The 21,733-nt window shown below is 42.9% G+C and overlaps 1 protein-coding gene across 2 annotated transcripts; it reads left to right on the top strand.

Annotated features, from left to right (window-relative positions):
• The first annotated feature begins 731 nt into the window (after nt 1-731).
• On the top strand, nt 732-2,865 carry Atoh1 (atonal bHLH transcription factor 1). 2 transcript variants are annotated; one of them, XM_075982073.1, is made up of 2 exons: nt 732-1,645; nt 1,950-2,865. In XM_075982073.1, exons 1-2 carry the CDS (start codon nt 916-918, stop codon nt 2,096-2,098), a joined length of 879 nt encoding a protein of 292 aa, XP_075838188.1. In that variant the 5' UTR covers nt 732-915; the 3' UTR covers nt 2,099-2,865. The 2 variants fall into 2 exon arrangements, with proteins under 2 accessions (XP_075838188.1, XP_075838187.1); XM_075982072.1 differs by having other exon boundaries at nt 732-2,105.
• Nucleotides 2,866-21,733: the final 18,868 nt, after the last annotated feature.

Genomic DNA, 21,733 nt, shown 5'->3' with positions numbered 1-21,733 from the left:
GTTAAAAATTTTAAAAAGATCCATAACGAGTTCAAGTACGATCTGATCCAAAAGACGCAGACGTGGCAAAATTAAGAAATATATACCCAGAGGCGAAGAGGTTTCACCTTGTTCTGATTTTCATTGAGATTCCACTTAACACTTCCACAGACTGAATGTACAATAGGTAAGAGCTTTATGCACACCCATGTGTATTTATTTCTATCATATTGCACATGAGCGATTTTATGAGTTTCATGAGAGCTGTGAGCCTGGCTTGGAGGGATCTCAGGACAAGCGGGCTTCTCTGGGTTCTTGGTACCTTGGAGGCTCCCGGCCACCAGATTGGTGCGAGCACCGTCTCCCCAGCACACTTCTGAGCCTGGGCGGCCTTGGCACCAGCTAGGAGCCCGCTCCACCCCTAAGTCCCGCACCCCAGCCCCCTTGAAGGAGACACCCTCTGGAATCGAATTACAGCCCCGCAATTAACATATGAATTTCCCTGACTTACAAGAGGGAAGGTTGGGGGTGGACTCAGAGCAGGAGCGGGAGTCCTCAGTACTAAGTAACTTTTCTCTGGGTGTAAAAACTATTTGATTGGCTCCTCGCACGCGCCTGCCCGCCCCCTTCTTTGACTGAGCAGACACGCGACTGGCGCAAGGAGGGGGCTGGGAGGGGAGCCGGGGGAGATACACTGGCGCGTGCCGCTTTTTAAAGGGGCGCAGCGCCTTCAGCAACCGGAGAAGCTTCGTTGCACGCGACCTGGTGTGTGATCTCCGAGTGAGAGGGGGAGGGTCAAGGAAGAGGAGAAAAAAAAAATCAGACACTGAAAAAGAGACCAGAAAGGGTTTTCTTGTTGCTTGGGGTTTTTGCCCTTGGTTGAACTGGGTTGCTAGCACCTCCTCTATCACGACACCTCCGAGCCATTGCAGTGCGATGTCCCGTCTGCTGCATGCAGAAGAGTGGGCCGAGGTGAAGGAGTTGGGGGACCACCATCGCCATTCCCAGCAGCACCACCTTTCACAGCTGCCGCCACAGCCACCTGCTACCCTGCAGACGAGAGACCATCCTGTCTACCCCGCAGAGTTGTCCCTCCTGGATAGCACCGACCCACGCGCCTGGCTGACTCCCACTTTGCAGGGCCTCTGCACGGCACGCGCCGCCCAGTATCTGCTTCATTCTCCCGAGCTGGGTGCCTCCGAGGCCGCGGCACCCCGTGACGAGGCTGACGGCCAGGGCGAGCTGGTAAGAAGGGGCGGCTGCGGCGGCCTCAGCAAGAGCCCCGGGCCGGTAAAAGTGCGGGAACAGCTGTGCAAGCTGAAGGGCGGGGTTGTGGTGGACGAGCTTGGCTGCAGCCGCCAGCGGGCCCCTTCCAGCAAACAGGTGAACGGGGTACAGAAGCAAAGGCGGCTGGCAGCAAATGCCAGGGAGCGGCGCAGGATGCACGGGCTGAACCACGCCTTCGACCAGCTGCGCAACGTTATCCCGTCCTTCAACAACGACAAGAAGCTGTCCAAATATGAGACCCTGCAAATGGCCCAGATCTACATCAACGCCCTGTCAGAGTTGCTGCAGACTCCCAGCGTCGGAGAGCAGCCAACGCCACCAGCAGCCTCCTGCAAAAGTGACCACCATCACCTTCGCGCCGCTGCCACGTATGAAGGAGGTACAAGTGCCTCCGTGGCAGCTGGGGCTCAGGCGGCCCCGGGAGGGGGCCCACGACTCACCCCACCCGGGGCTTGCCGGACTCGCTTCTCAGCCCCAGCTTCAGCCGGGGGTTACTCGGTGCAGCTGGACGCTTTACACTTCCCATCTTTCGAGGACCGGGCCCTAACAGCGATGATGGCACAGAAGGACCTGTCGCCTTCCCTGCCCGGGAGCATCCTGCAGCCAGTACAGGAGGACAGTAGCAAAACATCTCCCAGGTCCCACAGAAGTGACGGAGAGTTTTCCCCCCACTCTCATTACAGTGATTCTGATGAGGCCAGTTAGGGAGGCGATGGCTCCGGGAAAACTGAGACAACCAAATGCCCTTCCCAGTGCGCGGGAAGCCCCGCGGCAAAGATCCCTGGAACCTTTTATTTTTGCTCTGCGGTGGTCATTGTTAGCAAAGACTTGATTTCAGACGTCTGCCTTGACTTCAGATGGTTGAGACTCTTCCAAACCCCTTCCTCCCTACCTTCTGATTCCTCTGTATGTAGATACATTACCATTACGTGTACCTTTACGTGGCATCATTTTATCCATGCTGCCAATACGCTGCTAAAATGTCATATCTCTGTCTCTGGTCTGGGCTTCATTTATTTTATACCCCGAGCGTTCATCCCGGTGTGTTGCGCTCACTCACAAGTAAGGGAGTTTCTAGTCTTAGAAGTTGTTTCCCAAAGGCTCGGAGACACATTTGATACCGGCTTTCAGTGCTTTACTGAACATGGACTACTGGGTTGTTAGAACACGGGACCAGATGAGGGTTTCTGTAGCGCATAAACACCTAGTGTGTCTAGGGAACCCAGAACACACGCACTTCATCACTAGCTGCTGCTCCGCCGCGAAGAAACTCAACTGCCAATTGCAGACTAACATTTACTTTTTAAAATACAGCCACTCACAAATCCTTAAACTCTTTGCAAATATGTGTTTTTACAAATGAAAATTAAAACAAAAACCATGTAGTGTCAAAGGCATTTGGTCAATTTTATTTTGCTTTGTTAACGTTAGAAAACTTATTTATTATTGAGTATTTGAATCTATTTCTACTTGTTTTTTGTTTGTTGTTTGTTTTTTTACATTTTCTATTCGAGATCATTTTATTTTGATTTAGTGAATCCAGTTGCCATTGCTTTATGTATGCGCTTTTACAAATGATAAAATAAACTTGAAAAATACCTTTAGTTGTCACATATTCTATTCCAGCAAAACGTTAAAGATAATTTGTAAGTGACTTTGAAGAAATGAGAAAAGAATATTGCAAATCCGGTACCTTGTGGTATTGGATACACCAATAAATAGTGAGATCAAATGTGCCCTGCTTTGCTGCGTAGTTTGCCTCTGGTATGGCGAGAATCTTAAGCCTCTAGTAAGCAATCTCTGGGACAAGCTGGTGACTTTGGTCTCCAGGACTCTGCTCTGAGCTGGTTAGTATCATTGAGATTACCTATGTATTCTCGCAAAAAATTAGCTGAAATTTTTTCAGGTACACAGCATAACCCAAGTTCTCTGGGTGGGGGGGGCGGCACTTACAAGAAGAAAAAAAGACAGCGGCAAAGAACTCAAGTGGAAAGAGGCTGGCAATCATTGGTTTGACAATTAGAAGCTAGAAGTGTGGCTGTTGCTTTAATAGTGCTGAAAATCACGTTTTCTTTCCAAACTCAGGTCTTATGGCACAGAACTGTCATTTGCCTTCATTTTTCCCCCCAGAGCAAACCAGTCAAGCACATTCTAAAGTCAGCTGCGGGAACTGAAGTGGACCGTTACACTCAACCCGGGTTCCCATATGGGAAGAGTCTAGTCTGGGCTCTCATGATCAGATATCTCAGGAAAATGAATGTGGAGGAATAGAGGGTAGAAAACGGAACTTTTACAATGCATTTGATTGGCTAATTTAAACCAAAGTTCCAGGATTGTGTGCCAGATAAAGATCTCTGGATTTGAGGGGTGGGTTTTAAGTGAATTCTTTGTCTTCATTGGCATGACAAATTGAGGGGACCCCACAAAAAGGGGAACTTAGTTTGCTGGCTCTTGTAAGGTACTTGCATCACCTTGGCACATGGAAAGCTCACTAGCCTGCAGCTGTAGGAAAAGCACTACTCCAAGATACAGGATCTCTTCTGTTGGGGGGGGGGGGCATGATGACTTCCAGAGGAAGTCTGTCCAGGAAAGTTGAGAAGTTCTGCAAGTCAGCTCGCTGAGCAGAGTGGATGGTGGCTAGTGACACTGTCCAGGGACAGGAATAATGCACCTGACCTTAGATAACCTTTTGCACCTACTAAGATAAGCATCAGGAATCATTGTACTGCTGGAAAAACAAAAACAAGAACAAGCTATGGCTTTTGACACATTTTCATTTCTCTTTTAATAAGCAAGCCAGATAAAAACAGACAAGCATGCTGCAGGATAAGAGTACCAACTCTTATATGTTCTCATAGTTATTTGACTTGATTTGGTCTTTCCTAGGTGTGTGTGTGTGTGTGTGTGTGTGTGTGTGTGTACACTGGCATGACCATGGTAGTTTAATACTCTCTTACATGCTAGAAATATGAGAGAGAAAAAAGAAACTGTTTTCCTCCCAAAGAACAACCAATTCTCAAAACTACCCATGCACATGCCAACTCGCAAGGAAAAAGATCTCATCAACATTATTTTCTTTGATTCTGAGAAAATAGAAATGACACAGCAAGCATCTTCCTTCACAGAGCTTTTTATAGATAATAAAGCTTCAGCTAATCACAGTCAGACAATACCAATATCCACAGCTCACAGATCAGGGATCCTGCAAATTTCTTCTTCAACACAATGAATGGTCGGGAGTTAAGTCTGTCTAAAGGTCCAGATGAGCTACTGCTGCCACAGTGAGCAGACTTCAACCTCGACTCTTCCAGTATGGAAGTCCTGTTTGATTCTTCTCAGGAGGGAAACAACCATGCCAGAATGTCAAACTTCAATTCTATACTACATTGATTGAAAAGAAACGAAAAATTTCTCTATCTCATCCAGATGAGAACAAAGTCAGACTATTTTGTGGCAAATTGAGTGCTCAGAGTTCAAATTAGAACTTTAACCTCTTTTTTCCTCTTCTTTCTTTCTTATTTCTCTCTCTCTCTCTCTCTCTCTCTCTCTCTCTCTCTCTCTCTCTCTCTCTCTTTCTCTTTTGTTGGCATTTTTTTAAAAGAGGTCCACTCCAAGGTTCAGCAATGAAGTTTGCATAACAAACGTTTGGCAGCTCCCTCTCTTACACTCCATTAACAAGCTGTAACATATAGCTGCAGGTTGCTATAATCTCATTAATATTTTGGAAACTTGAATATTGAGTATTTCTGAGCGCTCATTCCCCATATGCCAGACTACTCCTGCCATGCTGACTGGTTCCTTTCTCTCCATTATTAGCAATTAGCTTCTACCTTCCAAAGTCAGATCCAAGTATCTAAGATACTAGCAAAGGCATCAACTATGTATGCAAGTTAGGCATGCTTAATATCACCCAAACAAACAAAGAGACAGCGCTTCTTAAAGTAATGAAGATAGATAAATCGGGTTAGTTCTTTGGGACACTGCTGGTGTTTTCCAAAGTTTTCTATACTGTAAGCAGCTTGCTTTATATTCTATTTTTGCCCTCAGCCAAGCAACATTTTTATTTGTAGAGGGTTTTGGCTCACCATACTTTTGGAAACTTATTTGATTTCACGGAGAGCTGAAGGAAGATTGCTTTTTGGCAACTGGCAAGTTTAACACGTTCTTCATGGGACATTGCTAATGGCAGATCTACCAGAAAGGGAGGGGGAGGTAACTTCCTTATTCTGAACCAGCGGGAGACCAGGGCTTTCATGAGGTCTTTCTATGATTGTAGAAGTTTAAAACGGAACCCAAAAGTTATAATTTTTGCGAAAGTGTGTCTTGTGAAATAAATCCTCTGCTAACTTGGAAGTTCGAGAAAATGATGATCTGCTTCATCTAATCTGCTGCAAGCTCCAGTGAGAAAGAAAAGGAATAAAGTCACTTGCCCGCTACAATCTAGACTTGTCAGTTGCGGGCTAGGAAAAAAATCAGCGCTTGCTGGTGAGAGGTGAAGACCGCGGGAAGGACAGGTGGTAGCTGAAATGTTTGCAGTTCCTTTATTGAGAAGGGGTAGGAAGCGGGGTAGGGAAAAACTAAAATAAAACCTTGAGTACTTTTCATCAAGTCTGACCAGTAGGCCTAGCAGCTTTCTAGGCAGGGGAGTCATCCCTTCGCGGCTAGACTCCTAACTGGAAAAGACGAAGACAGCGGAGAATGGGTTAAATCCTAGGACGCAGGGGAGAGGCCGGGGAGGAGAGAAGTCAGGGGAAGATAAAGGAAAGGACAGGAACCAAGAAGCGTGGGGGTAGTTTGCCGTAATGTGAGTGTTTCTTAATTAGAGAGCGGCTGACAATAGAGGGGCTGGCAGAGACTCCTGGCCCCGGTGCGGAGCGTCTGGAGCGGAGCACGCGCTGTCAGCTGGTGAGCGCACTCGCTTTCAGGTCGCTCCCCGGGGAGCTGGGCGGCCACATTTAACACCGTCGTCACCCTCCCCGGCCTCCTCAACCTCTGCCTCCCCCTCATAGACAGCCTTGCTCGGCCCCCCACCAGCAGAGTTTACAGAAGCCAGAGCCTCTCGCCGCCCTCCGCACTTGCGGGGGCCCCTCTGGTCCCCAGCTGCGCAGCGGGAGCCGCCACTGCCCACTGCACCTCCCCGCAACCGCCCCGCCAGAAAAGGAGCTTGCTTAATCTAGAGCCGAGCAAAGCCTAGGGGAGGGGATGGGGGCCCGCTGCAGCAGCGGGGGAGCGCGGGGCTGTGGCACCTGAACCAGTGAACCAGCAAGGAGCAGGAAACCAGCGCATCCCGAGCTAGTGGGGACCAGAAGCGCTCCCCGCCAGCTGCCTGGCATAGAGCTCCGCTGGCATGGAGATCCAGTCTCCTTTCCACCCCCACGACTCTGTGCTACTCTCAGTTGTTTTAAAAATAACTGTTAATATCCCGAGTTTAAGGGCGAATAGAAAAGACCTTGGTCCATGATGTTGTCTTCCACTTGTCAATCACCTGTCCCTCACCCATCTCTCTCTCTCTCTTGCTTTTAAAGAAGACAGGGAGCACACAGATTTTAGGTCCCTCTACAACCAGGGTCAGCTCTGCCTTTTTGGTCCCAAACAAAATGGAATTTTGTGCCAAATCTACAAAGAGGCAAGGCCCATTCTACAAGTTTCCCCAAACCCGGAGATTCCTCCCCCTTAAAGGCAAACCTATATACTACCAAGTGAAAGACTGGAGTCACTTTAGATTCTGACTGCAGAGTCAAGAGTTCTGATGAAGGAAGCTAGAAGCTCTGTCTGAGCTGCAGAAGTCACCCCATCCATGCCTTTCCTTTCTGGGGTACTGGCTGCTTGTTTGGGTCTTATAGAAAGTCTTTCAGAGCTATCCCAATGTCCTGCCCTCCTACTAACTCTTGGAACTCAGGTCTTGCTAAGGGAGGAGCTAGCATTAGGAGGGAACCTGGATTCCCCAGGCCCCACCTGACACAACAATTAAGGAACAGACATTGTGTTTTGTATTGTAGGAAACACGTGAAGGCCCAGGGCCGTAGCTGTCATGGCTGGTCTTTTCTTTTTTCCATCAATGGAAGCTGTTTCGGAAAACTAGCTAGAAGACAAGATGTTTTTCCCCACTGAAATGCTTTTCTAATCAAGGAGTCCTAGTTTCAGTAGATGGGGGGGGGGGGATAACTTTAATCTGCATCTCCAGGTTCCTTTGGTGAATCATATACAGGTGAAGCAGACAGATCCTAGAAGACAAATGTAACCCAGTCTCCAGTGGACCCCTGGACATTGCCTATTTGCATGAACCTGGGCCTTCAAGTTCCTCTTAATCTCATTTACACTTTTTAGCACTCCCCTACCCCAAAGTGAGAACCAAACAACTGGATTCTTGGTCTCACAGCCTAGCTTTGCTGTTTTCAGGCCATTGGTTTGGGCAATGTGTCTACCCAGTGATGGAGGCAGCCTCTGGAGGATAAAAGCATTGGTATAGGAGATACAAAGCCCTCACCTCTGAACTATCTAACATAAGAGGGCTGGGTGAGGGAAGATAAACTCATAATTATGAGTGCTTGTAAAAGCGAGGCATGAGGATTTGCTCAGGCTAAACAAACTCTCTGATGAGCAGATAGGTGAGGTAGGGCTACCAGGAAGTCCTTGGCTTAAATGGGTAGACTAAGATCCCATTGCTTTGTAATAATTGCCCGTCAGAACACAGCGTCGATGGAAGATTAGCCACAATGATAACTGAGAAAATGGTCCTTTGTGTCGATCATGGTAATCAGAAAATACACAGAACACTAGTCTTAATAAAAGGTGTCTACTTAAGGTCATGCTCAACTTCCTTAGCGATCAGGGAAATGCAAATCAAGACAAGTTTAAGATACCATCTTACACCTGTCAGAATGGCTAAAATCAAAAATACCAATGATAGCCTTTGTTGGAGAGGTTGTGGAGAAAGGGGTACACTCATCCATTGCTGGTGGGAATGCAAACTTGTGCAACCACTTTGGAAGGCAGTATGGCGGTTTCTCAGGAAATTCGGGATCAACTTACCCCTGGACCCAGCAATACCACTCTTGGGAATATACCCAAGAGAGGCCTTATCATACAACAAAAGTATATGCTCTACAATGTTCATAGCAGCATTGTTTGTGATAGCCAGAACCTGGAAACAACCTAGATGCCTTTCAATGGAAGAATGGATGAAGAAAGTATGGAATTTATACATATTAGAGTACTACTCAGCAATAAAAAACAAGGACTTCATGAATTTTGCATACAAATGGATGGAAATAGAAAACACTATCCTGAGTGAGGTAAGCCAGACCCAAAAAGAGGAACATGGGATGTACTCACTCATATTTGGTTTCTAGCCATAAACCAAGGACATTGAGCTTATAATTAGTGATCCTAGAGAAGCTAAATAAGGAGAACCCAAAGAAAAACATATAGGCATCCTCCTGAATATTAACCTTCAGCAAGCGATGAAAGGAGACAGAGACAGAGACCTAAATTGGAGCACAGGACTGAAATCTCAAGGTCCAAATCAGGAGCAGAAAGAGAGAGAGCACGAGCATGGAACTCAGGACCGCGAGGGGTGCACCCATACATTGAGACAATGGGGATGTTCTATTGGGAACTCACCAAGGCCAGCTGGCCTGGGTCTGGAAAAGCCTGGGATAAAACCGGACTCTCTGAACATAGCGGACAATGAGGACTACTGAGAACTCAAGAACAATGGCAATGGGTTTCTGATCCTACTGCACGCACTCGCTTTGTGGGAGCCTAGGCAGTTTGGATGCTCAACTTACTAGACCTGGATGGAGGTGGGGGTTCCTTGGACTTCCCACAGGACAGGGAACCCTGATTGCCTTTCGGGCTGGGGGGGGGACACTTAATTGGGGGAGGGGGAGGGAAATGGGAGGCGGTGGCGGGGAAGAGACAGAAATCTTTAATAAATAAATAAATTTAATAAAAAAAAAAGAAAAAGAAAAAAAAAAGAAAAAAAAAATAAAAGGTGTCTAAGGAAACTAATTTTCTTTGATGACTTGTTCTTCTACTTAAGTGACTGTTTTTAAATCATGTTCCTCTACTTCCTCCTCTTTTCAACAGTGGGAGGAATTCAGAAGATATAGCAATATAGCAAGGGAAGCAGGCTCTATGAGAGATGCACATGTGTGCTCTCTCTCTCTCTCTCTCTCTCTCTCTCTCTCTGTCTGTCTGTCTGTCTCTCTCTCTACACACACACACACACACACACACACACACACAGAGAATATACCTTTATAGTTTTGGAATACTTTACAATTTAATGAGAATCCCAGAGCAAACAAAGAAAAGTTTTAGCCCTTAGGTCAGGCTGGTATGAGTAGATGTCTTCCGTCAGCCATCAGACCATTTCATTTGCTATTCCATATTGACCCAACATGTATGCTTCATTGCTTCCTTCAAAAAGAGTCAAGAGCTGGAATGGCTTGTAGCTAGGAGAGTAAGCCTTCAGAAATCAACTGCAGACACAATTGTTCCATTTGAACTTAGGAGAAATTACGTTTTGCTCTTTGTGAATTCATTAATACACTACAGTAATAGTTTCATATCAGAAGAAAGAACAGGTTCTCGAAGAGACTAAATGGCCTGGACAGGTGCCATAGGTCTGTTCTTGGTTTAGCTTTAGTGCTCTTTCTACCACATCCTCCTGCCTCCAAATCCTGTTTTGAACCAAACCCTTTACAGCTACTCCTCCCAGCCTGACTCAAGTCTGTAGATGACGCAGATCTTTGAACTCTTCCATTATACCTTTGCTCCTAAGAGACATAAAATACTCTTCAGAGATAGCAATGGAGCCATCCTTCCCCATTTGAAAGACTTGAGGGCACACTTGTTAGAGTAAATTTCCTTTACTTTTTTTTCTTTGCTCCTCTCATATGACAGATACTGGATATAATTGCTTCTTATTCTATATTGAAATCCTTGTTTTACCTGTCAAAAATATATTAAAATCTAAACAAACAGCATATAAATTAGAAAATGAGGCCAATGCAGAGAACAAGTGACCATGAGGCATCCAACCTCAGGTGACACATCTACAAAGCAAACTCTGTACTTTAGACTCAGGAAACATTTCAAAAGGGAGGGTAGACCACTGAAACAGTTTACCTGAGCTAATGAGAACTCTCCAACTCCAGCTGGACACAGAAGAAACCAGCGTAATACCAAACTAGACCCTTTTAATGTGGGCGGCAGTTGTATGGCTCAGGCAGACTGGGGGGCCACTGGTAGTGGCGCCACGTTTTATCCCTACTGCTGTACTGGCTTTTTGGGAACCCATTCTCTTTGGATGGAGAGCTTACTCAGTGTAGCTATCCATAGGGAGGGCCTTGGACCTTCCCTGAAGTAATGTGCCTTACCCTATCTGAGGAGGGAATAGGAGGTGGGAGGGAAGGTAGCAGAAGCGGGAGGAGGGGGGAGTGGGAACTGGGATTGTTATGTAAAATGAAAAAAGGTAGTTTGTTTACTTTTTTAAAAAAATAAAAGAAAAAAAAAGAGGGCAGAAAAATTGCAAGAGTCAGATGACCAGGAAGTTGACTTCAACATTGTGTTTTCTTTATATAACGGGGCAGTAACACCTATGAGTTCTCAACAACCTGGATGGGTTAACCGAGATCTGAACAATGACACCAATAGACATGCTTATGTAGATGAGGGAAATCTTATGGGAATCACCCCACATGAAAAGCTACAGGTATTCAGTAACTACTGGATAAGGGAGAATTAATCTTTCCTGGAGATGAACCCCAGAATTGTTTTTCCAAAACCAATGGTTGAGCTTAAAACCATATATATACAAGCAACATTAGGTGAATTTAACAGGTTGCACTTATATGTTTATTAATTTATACACGTACATAATAAAATAATAATGAAAGAAAAAACATACATTTGAAAGGAGGGAGACATAAGAAATGTTGAAGGAAGGAGGGAGAGAAATGATACAAATACAATATATATACACAAAATTAAAAAACAAATTTAATAATAAAAAGGATATATGATAAAATATCATCAAGGTAATGGTCAGAAAGCAAATCATTTTTCAAAACTGTTGCCCATCTATGTGTGGAGAGGAAGAGCAGGGATAGGAGGAAAACGGGGCTGTAAATGGTGATGTTTCTCTTGGAAGAAGATGTGAATTTACCTGCTACACTTGTGCCTGTGGATTTATTCGGTGATAACATGCATTTTTCATTGGCTTGGTCATCTGAGCTACTGGCTGTTTCCTTTCACCCTCCCTGTAAATGAACAGTCACTATTGTCCTGTTATTTCTTTGTTCCAAAAGTTCTGTTCTTTGCCTGTCATGAGTCGGTTCTCCCTTTTATACTACCTCTCGTGGTTGAATGAAGACAATCCTTGGTTTGCTTGTGATTTAGATCCTTTCAAAGAGGGAGTACAGTGATGGGCTGGAAGTATTTGAAAAGGGAATTGTGCTTCTGATCAAGCTGCAGGCAGCTGCCTAGGCTGAATTTCAGGATCAGAGCATCAGCTCTAGATGTCTACCTATGGGGTAGTTGCCCCACCCCCGCCGCCTTCTCCTTTTGTACACAGTGGGCAGCTCCTCGGGATGTAATTTGAAGCTTTGGACTGCTCTGTGACCAGTCCTGAATTATGGTAGCACACCAGCTCCCTTCTTAAACACTGCTCTCACTATATTATGACCTCTCGATGGCTTCTACTTCGAGGAAAGAGAAAAAAAGTGTGAAGCTATGGTGTAAGTTCTTTTCTATTCAGCTTTAACTTGAAAACAGAACTCCCAGAGGATTTGCTGTAGACCGGATCACCACTTTTGCAGTAGTTTCTGAAGTGTATCTCTTCTTCTCCTCTATCATGCCTATTGCTCAGTAGAGAAACGAGGATTCATCCAAAACAAGGGTGTTGGATTTGCTTCCATGTTCTCTGCTGTGTCGTGTAGCCTAGGATATTCAGTTAGTCTGAGAACTAGAATGGAAACGGGGTGGCATGACTGCTCAGTGGGAGGTGCTTCTCGGGGGGGGGCGGTTCTAGAGGAGAAGCAGCTACACAGCAGGGACCATTTGGGAGAGCCTCTGAAGCTCTACCAGGGACCAAGGATGTGACATGCGCATGAGGAGCCTGCCTTTCTTGTCACTGGGGAAGAAGCCCTCTATATAACATATAACTCTCTCTCTCTCTCTCTCTCTCTCTCTCTCTCTCTCTCTCTCTCTCCCCCCCCTTCAGCACCTCATGATGCAAACTCTGTGCTTTCATACTTGGATTTGTGATTTACTTTTGAAGGACCAGCACCTTGAGTTGAGAAACTCCTGCATTAATGACTGCCCCTGACATAATGGCAGGCAGCTAAGTCCATAAAGATAAATAAATGACAACTGGTGTCACTGAGGCTGTCTGATCACAGAAGACTTTGCTTTGATTTTCTTTCATTAAATGGCGTTTTAAAACGGATGACAGACAATATCCATGCACATAGGGTATTATAATGTAGCCCAGGATGCCACCAATTGGGACTTGAGGGGCAGCTCTCCAGAAGGCAGACAGATAATGAAAGGGACTACAGGTAAACACTAAATATATAAAACTGTAGGGTCCTTCCTCACTCACCTAACATGAGACTCCCTTCCAGAAGACCAAGCTAGGCTGGTCAGATATATTCAAGGCCTGTCCCGAACATGTTTATAGAAGCTAGGGTTCCCTCAGCGCTTCCTTCTTCATTTAAATCATTCAATTGAAAATAAGGGGAGAGGGACCCATATCAGGCCTCCAGAGGGGAAAAAATGGTTTGCAGATCCTCTTCTCATTTTGCGAGGAGTCTTTCTCTCTGTATACCCCTTCCTTCCGCCTTCATTTTCAGTCACTTTGCTACCTGTTGCTGCCTTCTGTGTCTGAGTTTTTTTCCTGCCCTTTTCTTCTTTAACTGGGGTAGAAAAAACCTCATTAATATACCTAAATAGTAGCAGGATCCTCCTGTCTCAGCCTCCTGGATTCTAAGATTATGTATGTTCACATAGCAATTCGCTCTCTGCCTGAAACCCACACTTAGTACAGTGCCTGCCTCACCAGGCTAACTGCTCTAGTCCATCTTCCTTTGAGTTTTCACCCTTCACATGTCACCTGTGTTTACTATGCCTTCCCTCCAGGCCTTTTAGCTTTAGCCAACTTTTAGCCATCATCTTCCATTCCCATCCTTTTCCAATAGCCCTCAGCCACCCGTTGGCTTTTCCCCACTCTCTGTATCTTAATGTCCTTCTATTGGTTTTCCTTGACACGGATTTGATTTTTCTTTTGCTCCCTTCCTTGCCTTATCCTCACCGCGTCAGTTTCTGCTCTTCAGGCCTTTCCTTTCCTGTTGGCCACCTCAGTCCAGGAAAGACCTGAATAGCCTCTTCACTGCTAGGCCAGCTAGTGCTTGCTCCTGGCAAGGACAAATTATTGCCTGGCCGAGATGTGGAATATTGCAATGCATCTCTGAGAAGCAGGCCAGGACTGGAAAGGTGAGGTGGGCGGCCTCACCTTGGAAACCAGTCTCCTGTTATCATGACCGGAAGACTTTTCCTCTATTCTTTCTCCCCTGCTACCCACTCCTCTGACAAATACACCCTGAATCTTGCTGTACACTTTAGCTTTTGCGGCAGCTTAATCTCAGTGAATCAACTGGCAATCGTCTGGCCAGCAATGGACCATCTGTTTGATCAAGCGCTACAGGTCTCTATTCCGTTGTGGTTAGAATTCCTCCTGGGATAGGCACCCGCTATAGTAACCTTCAATCAATGTTCACTTATGGGTCACAGGATCACCAATGCGTCCTTCCTCAGATTCCAGAGTCAGCCTACTAGAAGACCTCTTCCATGTTCACCTTGACAGCAGCCCAGAGAACACACTGCGGCTCCACCACTGGCCACCAAGACATTAGCTCTACCGGATGTTGCTTTGAGACTGTTCTCAGAATTTTGTTTCTTTCTTCACACAGGCTGTCAATGCTCCCCTTTCTTTTCTCATCTAAAAAACAAGCAGATTGCCCCCAAAGATATTACCTTCAATCAATGAAATAATTCCAGCCAACCCACTTGCAAACTAGGTTTGCAGGACTTTACAAAGAACAGTAAAGGATATGAAATAAAGTAACTGCCCCGGAGTCTACCTAGAAAACTGATCCCTCCACTGGGCCCTCCTGAATTTTTCAGCAGTCAACTAATTCATTCCTACCTGACAGTGTTGTTATTATTTTCTGCCTCTCACACAGCCGAGACTTCAAATGGTCTCATCACTTGCTCTGAAAGTTAAACCACGGATGAGCAAGGAATTCAGTTAAAGATTAGAGAAGGGAATGATTGCTACTGTAATGTTTGCAGAGAGAGAGAGAGAGAGAGAGAGAGAGAGAGAGAGAGAGAGAGAAAGAGAGAGGGGGGGGAGTGCTACACCTGGACATTCTTCCACCTTCCCAATGTGTGCTCAAGTCTAGAGGTATTCACCAGGACAGCTGGTAAATAGGGGGTTAATCATTACAGGAAATCGTGTATCATATCTCTTCAGTTTGGTTTATGCTGAAGGGCAGTAAAGATTTATGCTTCAGGAGAGCATGGACCTGCTATTTTCAGAGCATGGTTGGCTCCATTGATCCATTTCTGAGAAGGTAAAAATATGTCACATCTTACTTCCCACTGCAAATGAGATGGATTTGGAGATTTTGGTTCTGTCATAAGGACCATCTCAGGCTACATGGAAACTTCTTAGTCTTCTAAAAGATGCTAATATCAAGCCAGGTATGGCACCGAACACCTGCAATCCCAGTACAAGGGAGACTGAGACAGGAGATCTCCAGTTTTGGGCAGCCTTGGCTACATAATAAGATGTCTCAAAAAAGTAAGAAAAAAGTTGTAACATCCGAGGTTGATAAGAATATTAGAGTATAGCAATATTTTTAAGAGGAAATTCAATATTGAACTAGGCAACATTATTTGGCTAAAGGAGTGTCTTCCTTCTTGCTGTGTTTTCCAAGCTGGGCTTTCCTTTTCTGGTATCCCTACTTGCTTCTCTTCACACTGCTGGGCTACTCAGGCCCCTCGGGATGGTCGTCTCTTCCTGACAGTTGTGGAAAAACAGTTCATGGGCATAGATAAGGACACACGTGTCTGCGCACCGCCTACGTGTCTGACAGCGAGCTTTCCAGTTACTGGAAAGCGAGACTGAAAGGGCTTTCTGTCACCTGCCAGCTACTAACAAAACGGCATTCACAGTGGCTCTGATCGGAGGCAGCATCTGAAGCTTCGCGCAGTTCGATCCTGTGATGATTAACTCACTTCCCACTAGTATCTCATGCAGGCCCATTATCTACTGTCAATATTTTTATAGCCCAAGGCAAAGATCTGCTTACTTCCTCTTACAAGGGAGGTGACAGGGTTTTTTCCCTCTCTTTTTTATTTTAGGTAGATAAATATGTACTCTACAAATATATTTGGTGGAGGAGGTAAGAAGGGAGGAAAGCCGAGCCTCGCATCTGCTGCTTTCAGACTCACCGTGTAGTTAATAATTTCTCTAGAATAGCTTCACAGGGTGGAGACTGCATGAAGCTAGGACGTGGATGTTGGAAAGATTCAGGTCTGGAAACGTTTTCATCAGTTGTCCATGCTCCAAGTCCTCAGTCTTAGAAATCTCTCTTGGAAATTCACCTGAAAAACACCAAAGAATTTGAATATAGCCTTCACGTTCAAGGTAGTGGGAATTTATGACATTAAGCTGCCATAGATATTGCAAATCCAATTTTTATAGTTTATATAAGCAAAACATAGTAATTAAATCAAAGTATTATATCCTGTGTGTGTAATTTGTTCATATGCCCACAGGTGTGTTTGTGCTTAGGGTCGTCAGAGGTCAACTTTGATGTCACGTCTCAGGCATCAGCCATCTTGCTTTTTGAGACAAGGTGTCCCAGTGGCCTGGAGCTCACTGGATAAGCTAGGCTGGCTAGCCAATGAGTCCTAAGGAATAAGCCTGTTTTTCTTCTCCAGTGCTGACCTTCATAAAACCTGTGTTCTGGGGATCCAGGTTCTCATTCTGGCATGGCAAGAACTTTACAACTGAGCCCTCTAACTCCTGGGTGTACTTCTAAAGAGATTGACTCTTTAGCTCGGGGCTAAACGAGCTTAATAAATACAATAAGTGACAAAGGAAAACGCAGACGCGGAAAACACAAAGTGTTGTGAACGAGCACATCTAAATCACATAAATTATAAATTATGCTGTAGTGTTCACCTTTGAAATGTTTTACATCGGAAGCATGTCTGTGACGAGTTAGAGGTTCTTTCTGAGTTGACAGTAATATTCTACGAAAATCAGGGACAAGTGAGCTAGCTCTGTGGTGGGAAATGAACTGATCAAATGTGAAGCCTTGAGGTCAATCCCTAGCACAATAATGAAATAAATGAATGAATGAATGAATGAATGAATGAATAAATAAATAATAAAGCGGTAGATAGCAAGTCATTGTTCTGAGTTTCATTTGCCATTTTCTCACTGTGCCTGCAAAGCAAAGAATTCAGTTCCTGTGATCCTCTTTGATTATCTATAAAAGAATAAGACATATTTAAATCTGATCTCCTACCTCATGGGGCTTTTGTGAAGGTCAGGTATAATATAACACTTAAGAATTACGTCAACATTTACGCATCAGTCAGATCAAGCCAGGTTTTGCTCTATAGCGAACAAGTGCAAAATTTCAGGAACCTGATTAGCGAAGGTTTATTTCCTCTTCCAACTGGGACTTAACTGTAATCACATGCAGACCTAGAATGGCACAGCAGACACATTACCTTTGCTCAAATGCAACATGAAAGAAAAATGTTTGACTTCTTGCAGTGCACATTACTTCGTCTCACAATAGTGACCAAAATTACCCACTGGGCTCCATTCCAATGCAAAGAGCCCAGGACAATCATACAATAATAATAATATCAAAAACAGAACTACAAGTAACATTAATGACCTTAACAATTAGAAGGGGGTTAATAACAAAATAAAATAAAATAGAATTTATCAAAAACATACAGGAAAATTCTAGAAATTAAGGCAGATATACATGAAGACAAAATCATTCTTCCCTTGTATGATTGAACTTTCAGAAGTAAACTTACTATGGTCTTTAAATTAAATGCTATGGGTATTCTTCAGAAATACAGAAAGTATTGGCCAAGAAATTCGAAAGATGAAGCATGTCACTTCACTTGATTGGTCCAGGTCCTGGTTTTTACACAGAAGTACAGAACTGTTTCATAAAACATGATAGAAGCAACAGCTACTAGCAACTAGGTTTCCTTTCTATGCTCTTACGGAGTGAAGCCAGTGACAGATGTCGATTGTGCATACCGTTAATGAATAAGCCAGTCTTCAAGTAGAGTCAGTTATGATGAGTCCAAGGCTTTGAGGAAAGATACAGAAAAGGGACATTCCCTTCTCAGATCTGGACAGCTGAGAGAAGCTCGGAAGTGAGTCTTTTCTCTATCACTGCAAAAACAGCACTTGTTTAAGAGGAGGAACACAGCAAGAGGCAGAGCAGTCAGAAAGATGTGTGTGCACACCTGTGTTCTAATTTCATCATGCATTTTGTGCTCTCTAAACTCAACTTCCAGAGAATTAATTACATCCTTCAGCTTCCTAATTGCTTCTGCCAATGAGTCTCTTCCACTAATTTTTTGCTCTTGTTTTGGTTTATTTGTGTTTTTGTTTGCCCATTTGTTTGGCGTCAGAGTCTCCCTCACTCTGAAGCCCTGGATAGACTCAAATGCAGGCTTGGCTCAATTGCCCAACAGCCCTCCTGCTACGACTCAAGTGCTGGACTTACACATTGGGCCATCACTTCCACCTCTAAAATACTTTTAATTTTGTTTTGTAACCAATTGTATCTTCACAGATACAATTTACTCTGTACTTGGGGCTCTTCATGCTTTTCAGATTGAAGCCAGGCCTCTGCATAAGCTTGACATTCACTCTACCACTGAGCTATGTTTCCAGTCTTCATCCTTCATTCAATTTCTGCAAGCCAGCTTGGCCTGAGTCTCTGCTACATAGATTTAATGGTGTCCTGAACAATGCAGAAATGGATGGTATTTACTGTGAATCTCAAGTTATATCCTAAGAATAAAATACAATTTAGAATTAGAATATAGAACTTATTAACACATCCATTGTTTGGATTAGTTTGGTAAAATGATTTTACTTCCATTTATTTATTTTGCTTAAAACTTTTGATAGTTTGAATGTAATTGGCCCCCATAATCTCATAGGAAGTGGTACCATCAAGAGTTGTGGCTTTGTTGGACTGGGGCAAGGTAAAATATCAAAGTAGTTTTCACAGCCATTTGTATTTCATCTTTGAAGACTCTGTTTAGTTTCAAGCCCTGTGTTGTTTTGTTCTCTTGGTGTTCTCTCCATATTCTAGATACAAACCCTTTGTCAGATGTGTAACTTGTAGAATTTTTTTCTATGAGGAAGCCTGCCTCTTCACTTGAACAGTGATGTCTTTTGGTATACAGAAGGTTTTGTTTTATGAGGTTCCTGTTTATTTGTTAGTGGTCTTAATGAGTGCACTGCTGGTGTCTTGTTCAGAAAGTTTTTCTTAAGCAAATAAGTTCAAGCATATTCTCTTTTTTCTGCTTTATCAAATTCAAGGTTTCAAGTCCTTTGCTGAACTCCTTATTTCCTTTGATGTTGAGTTTTGTGCGAGGCTGAAGATCCTGTTTTCAATTCTCTACATAAAGTTATCCAGCTTGACCAACACCATTTGTTGAAAATTCTGTCTTTTCTCTAATGTATATAATTGACCTCTTTGTCAAAAATAAGGTGGTTGTATGAGCGGTCATATATGTGGGGCTTTGATACTATTTTATTTGAGTCTGTCTTCATGCTAATACCTTTCTATTACTATACCTCTATAGTACAGCTTGAAATCTGAAATAGTGCTAATCTCAGCATTTTCTTGTTCAAAATTTTTTTGGCTATTCTGGGTATTTTGCATTTCCATATTATATTTAAGATTAGTTTTGCAGCTTTTGTTAAGAATTGCATTTGAGTTTTGATGGAAATCGCATAGAACCTATGGGTTGCTTTTGGTAGGATGGTCGTGCTCATACTATCAACTCCTAACAACCCATGAGAAAAGGAGGATTTTTTTCCACCTTCTGGTATCTTATTGCATTTCTTTCTTCAGTATCTTGAAGTTTTCTTTCTCCAAGATTTTACTTCCCTAACTGTTTTAGTCCCTGTTCTATTGCTGTAAAGATGCACCATCACCAACACATGTATTATTAAAGAAAGGATTTAAATGGGAACTTGCATGCAGTTTCAGAGGCTTAGTCCATTTTCCTTATGGCAGGGAACATGCAGGTAGATATGGTGCTGGAGAAACAGCTGAGCCACAGTCTGATCTGAGAAAGACAGACTGGCATGGTACTGGTGTGGGTTATTGAAACCTCAAAGCCTACCCCCAGTGACACACTTCCTCTAACAAGGCCACACTTTCTAATCCTTCTAATCCTACCAAAGAGTTCTGCTCCCTGGTGACTAAGTATTCAAATCTATAAGCTTATGTGGTACATCTTATTCAAACCTTCACACCTGAATAGATTTATTCCATTGTATTTTTGAGGCTACTTTGAATTAGGTATTGTTTCCCTGATTTCATTCTTTGTATGACTGCCATTTATATAGACATTAGGTACTGATTTTAGCATGTTAATTTTGTGTCCTAATACTTTGATGAAGAAGTTTGTCAGCTATAGGAATTATATGGTGAAGTCTTTAGTGTAAAATATTATATTATCTGCAAGTAAGGATACTCTAAATTCCTCCTTTCCTGTTTGTTTCTCATTTTAACCCTTCACTTGTCCTATTGCTTAAGATGAGAAATCAAACACTGTGTAGTACAGGAGGGGAGAGTGTGTCTTCTTCCTAACTTTATGTAAATGCTTATAGTTTTTCTACTTTCAGCAAGCTGTTAGTTATGTATATTACGTTGAGATATGTCTCCTACATCCTTAGAATCTCTAGAACTTTTGTCAAAAAAAAAAAAAACAAGATGCTGGATTTTCTCAAAAGCCTTTTCTGCATCTAATGAAATGATCATCTAGTTTCTGTCCTTGAGTCTATGTGGTGGATTACATTTATTGAGTTATGTATGAACCATTTCTGCATCTCTGGGATAAAGCCAACTTGATCACAGGTGGATAATTTTTTCTTGTGATCTTTTTTAACAAATTAATTTCACTTTTATTTTTATATTTATAAATTGAAAATAGTAACATTATATAAATGTTGATAATTTTGTGTTAATATATATTTAGCTTGTACCAGAGGATGGAATAGTTATGACTTCCAGTTTCGTGTTTCTATGGGATTCTTGAGTGTGTGAATAGGTGGGTCTTCGATTCTTCTGCCTTCTTTTGGGCTCTTTTTCTTCTGTTTGTTTGTCTTGTTGAACTCCAATATGATAGCTTTTGTTTTATATTATCATATTTTATTTTTTATATTTTATCATTATCCTCTACAAGCACATTCTTTTTTACTGAAAAATAGAAGGTGGTTGTATCTGAATGGAAGGGGAAACGAGAAGCAGCTAGGAAGAGTAAAGGGAGGGAAAACCATAGTTAGGGTATATTACGTGAGAAAGATATCTATTTTCTTCTTTTTCTTTCATTTTTTATTTCTTTTTTTTAAAATTTACATACCATATAGGTGGTTTTCACAACTGGCTTTTTCATTAGTCCTGCATTTGTAACAGTGTCCTAGGCACACTTATTTTCAATAAGAGGAAAAAGTGAAAAATATATAATTTACATCACTTAATGCTATTAACTCAGTTAGTTTTCAGAAGAATTAATTCTATATTAAGCTAATATTTACATACTGATATTGCTTAATACTAGGCTAATATTTTTCCACGGGAAGAATAGTTTTTATCTGTTCACTGGACAAGCAAGTATTAAGTATATGTATTCTTGAATTAAGCTTACAAGTATTTTATTGAGAATTTTTCCATCTATGATCATCAGAAGTACTGACCTATAATTTCCTTTTTTTTTTAAAAAAAATTGTCTTTGTATGGCATTGGTATCCAGGTAGTATTGGATTTTTAAAAAGAATCTGGAGGGTTTTTTTTCCCCTGCTTTATGGAATAGTTTGAGGAGTATCGGTGTTATTTAGTTTCCAAGATGGTGAAATCTCATTGATGGCGAGGAAAGAAAAAAATTCCAACCCCTCCTTAAACGTTCTCACCATGTAACTTTCTCTCTTATTAAGTCAAACATCTACAATGCAATAGGCAATTGCTAAAATTAACAGTTCAAGGGATGATACTAATAAATTAGGCATAGAAAACTTTACCTTGGAGGATATAACTTTAAATCAAACTCTCAGACAAAAAGCTCCCACTGCCATTTTACTCGGGGTCTATCAGAGAGACAGTGAAAT

This window comes from Microtus pennsylvanicus, chromosome 8 (genome assembly GCF_037038515.1).
Source record: "Microtus pennsylvanicus isolate mMicPen1 chromosome 8, mMicPen1.hap1, whole genome shotgun sequence".
Taxonomy (NCBI): Eukaryota; Metazoa; Chordata; class Mammalia; order Rodentia; family Cricetidae; genus Microtus; species Microtus pennsylvanicus.
This window is presented reverse-complemented; position numbering and strand designations above follow the sequence as displayed.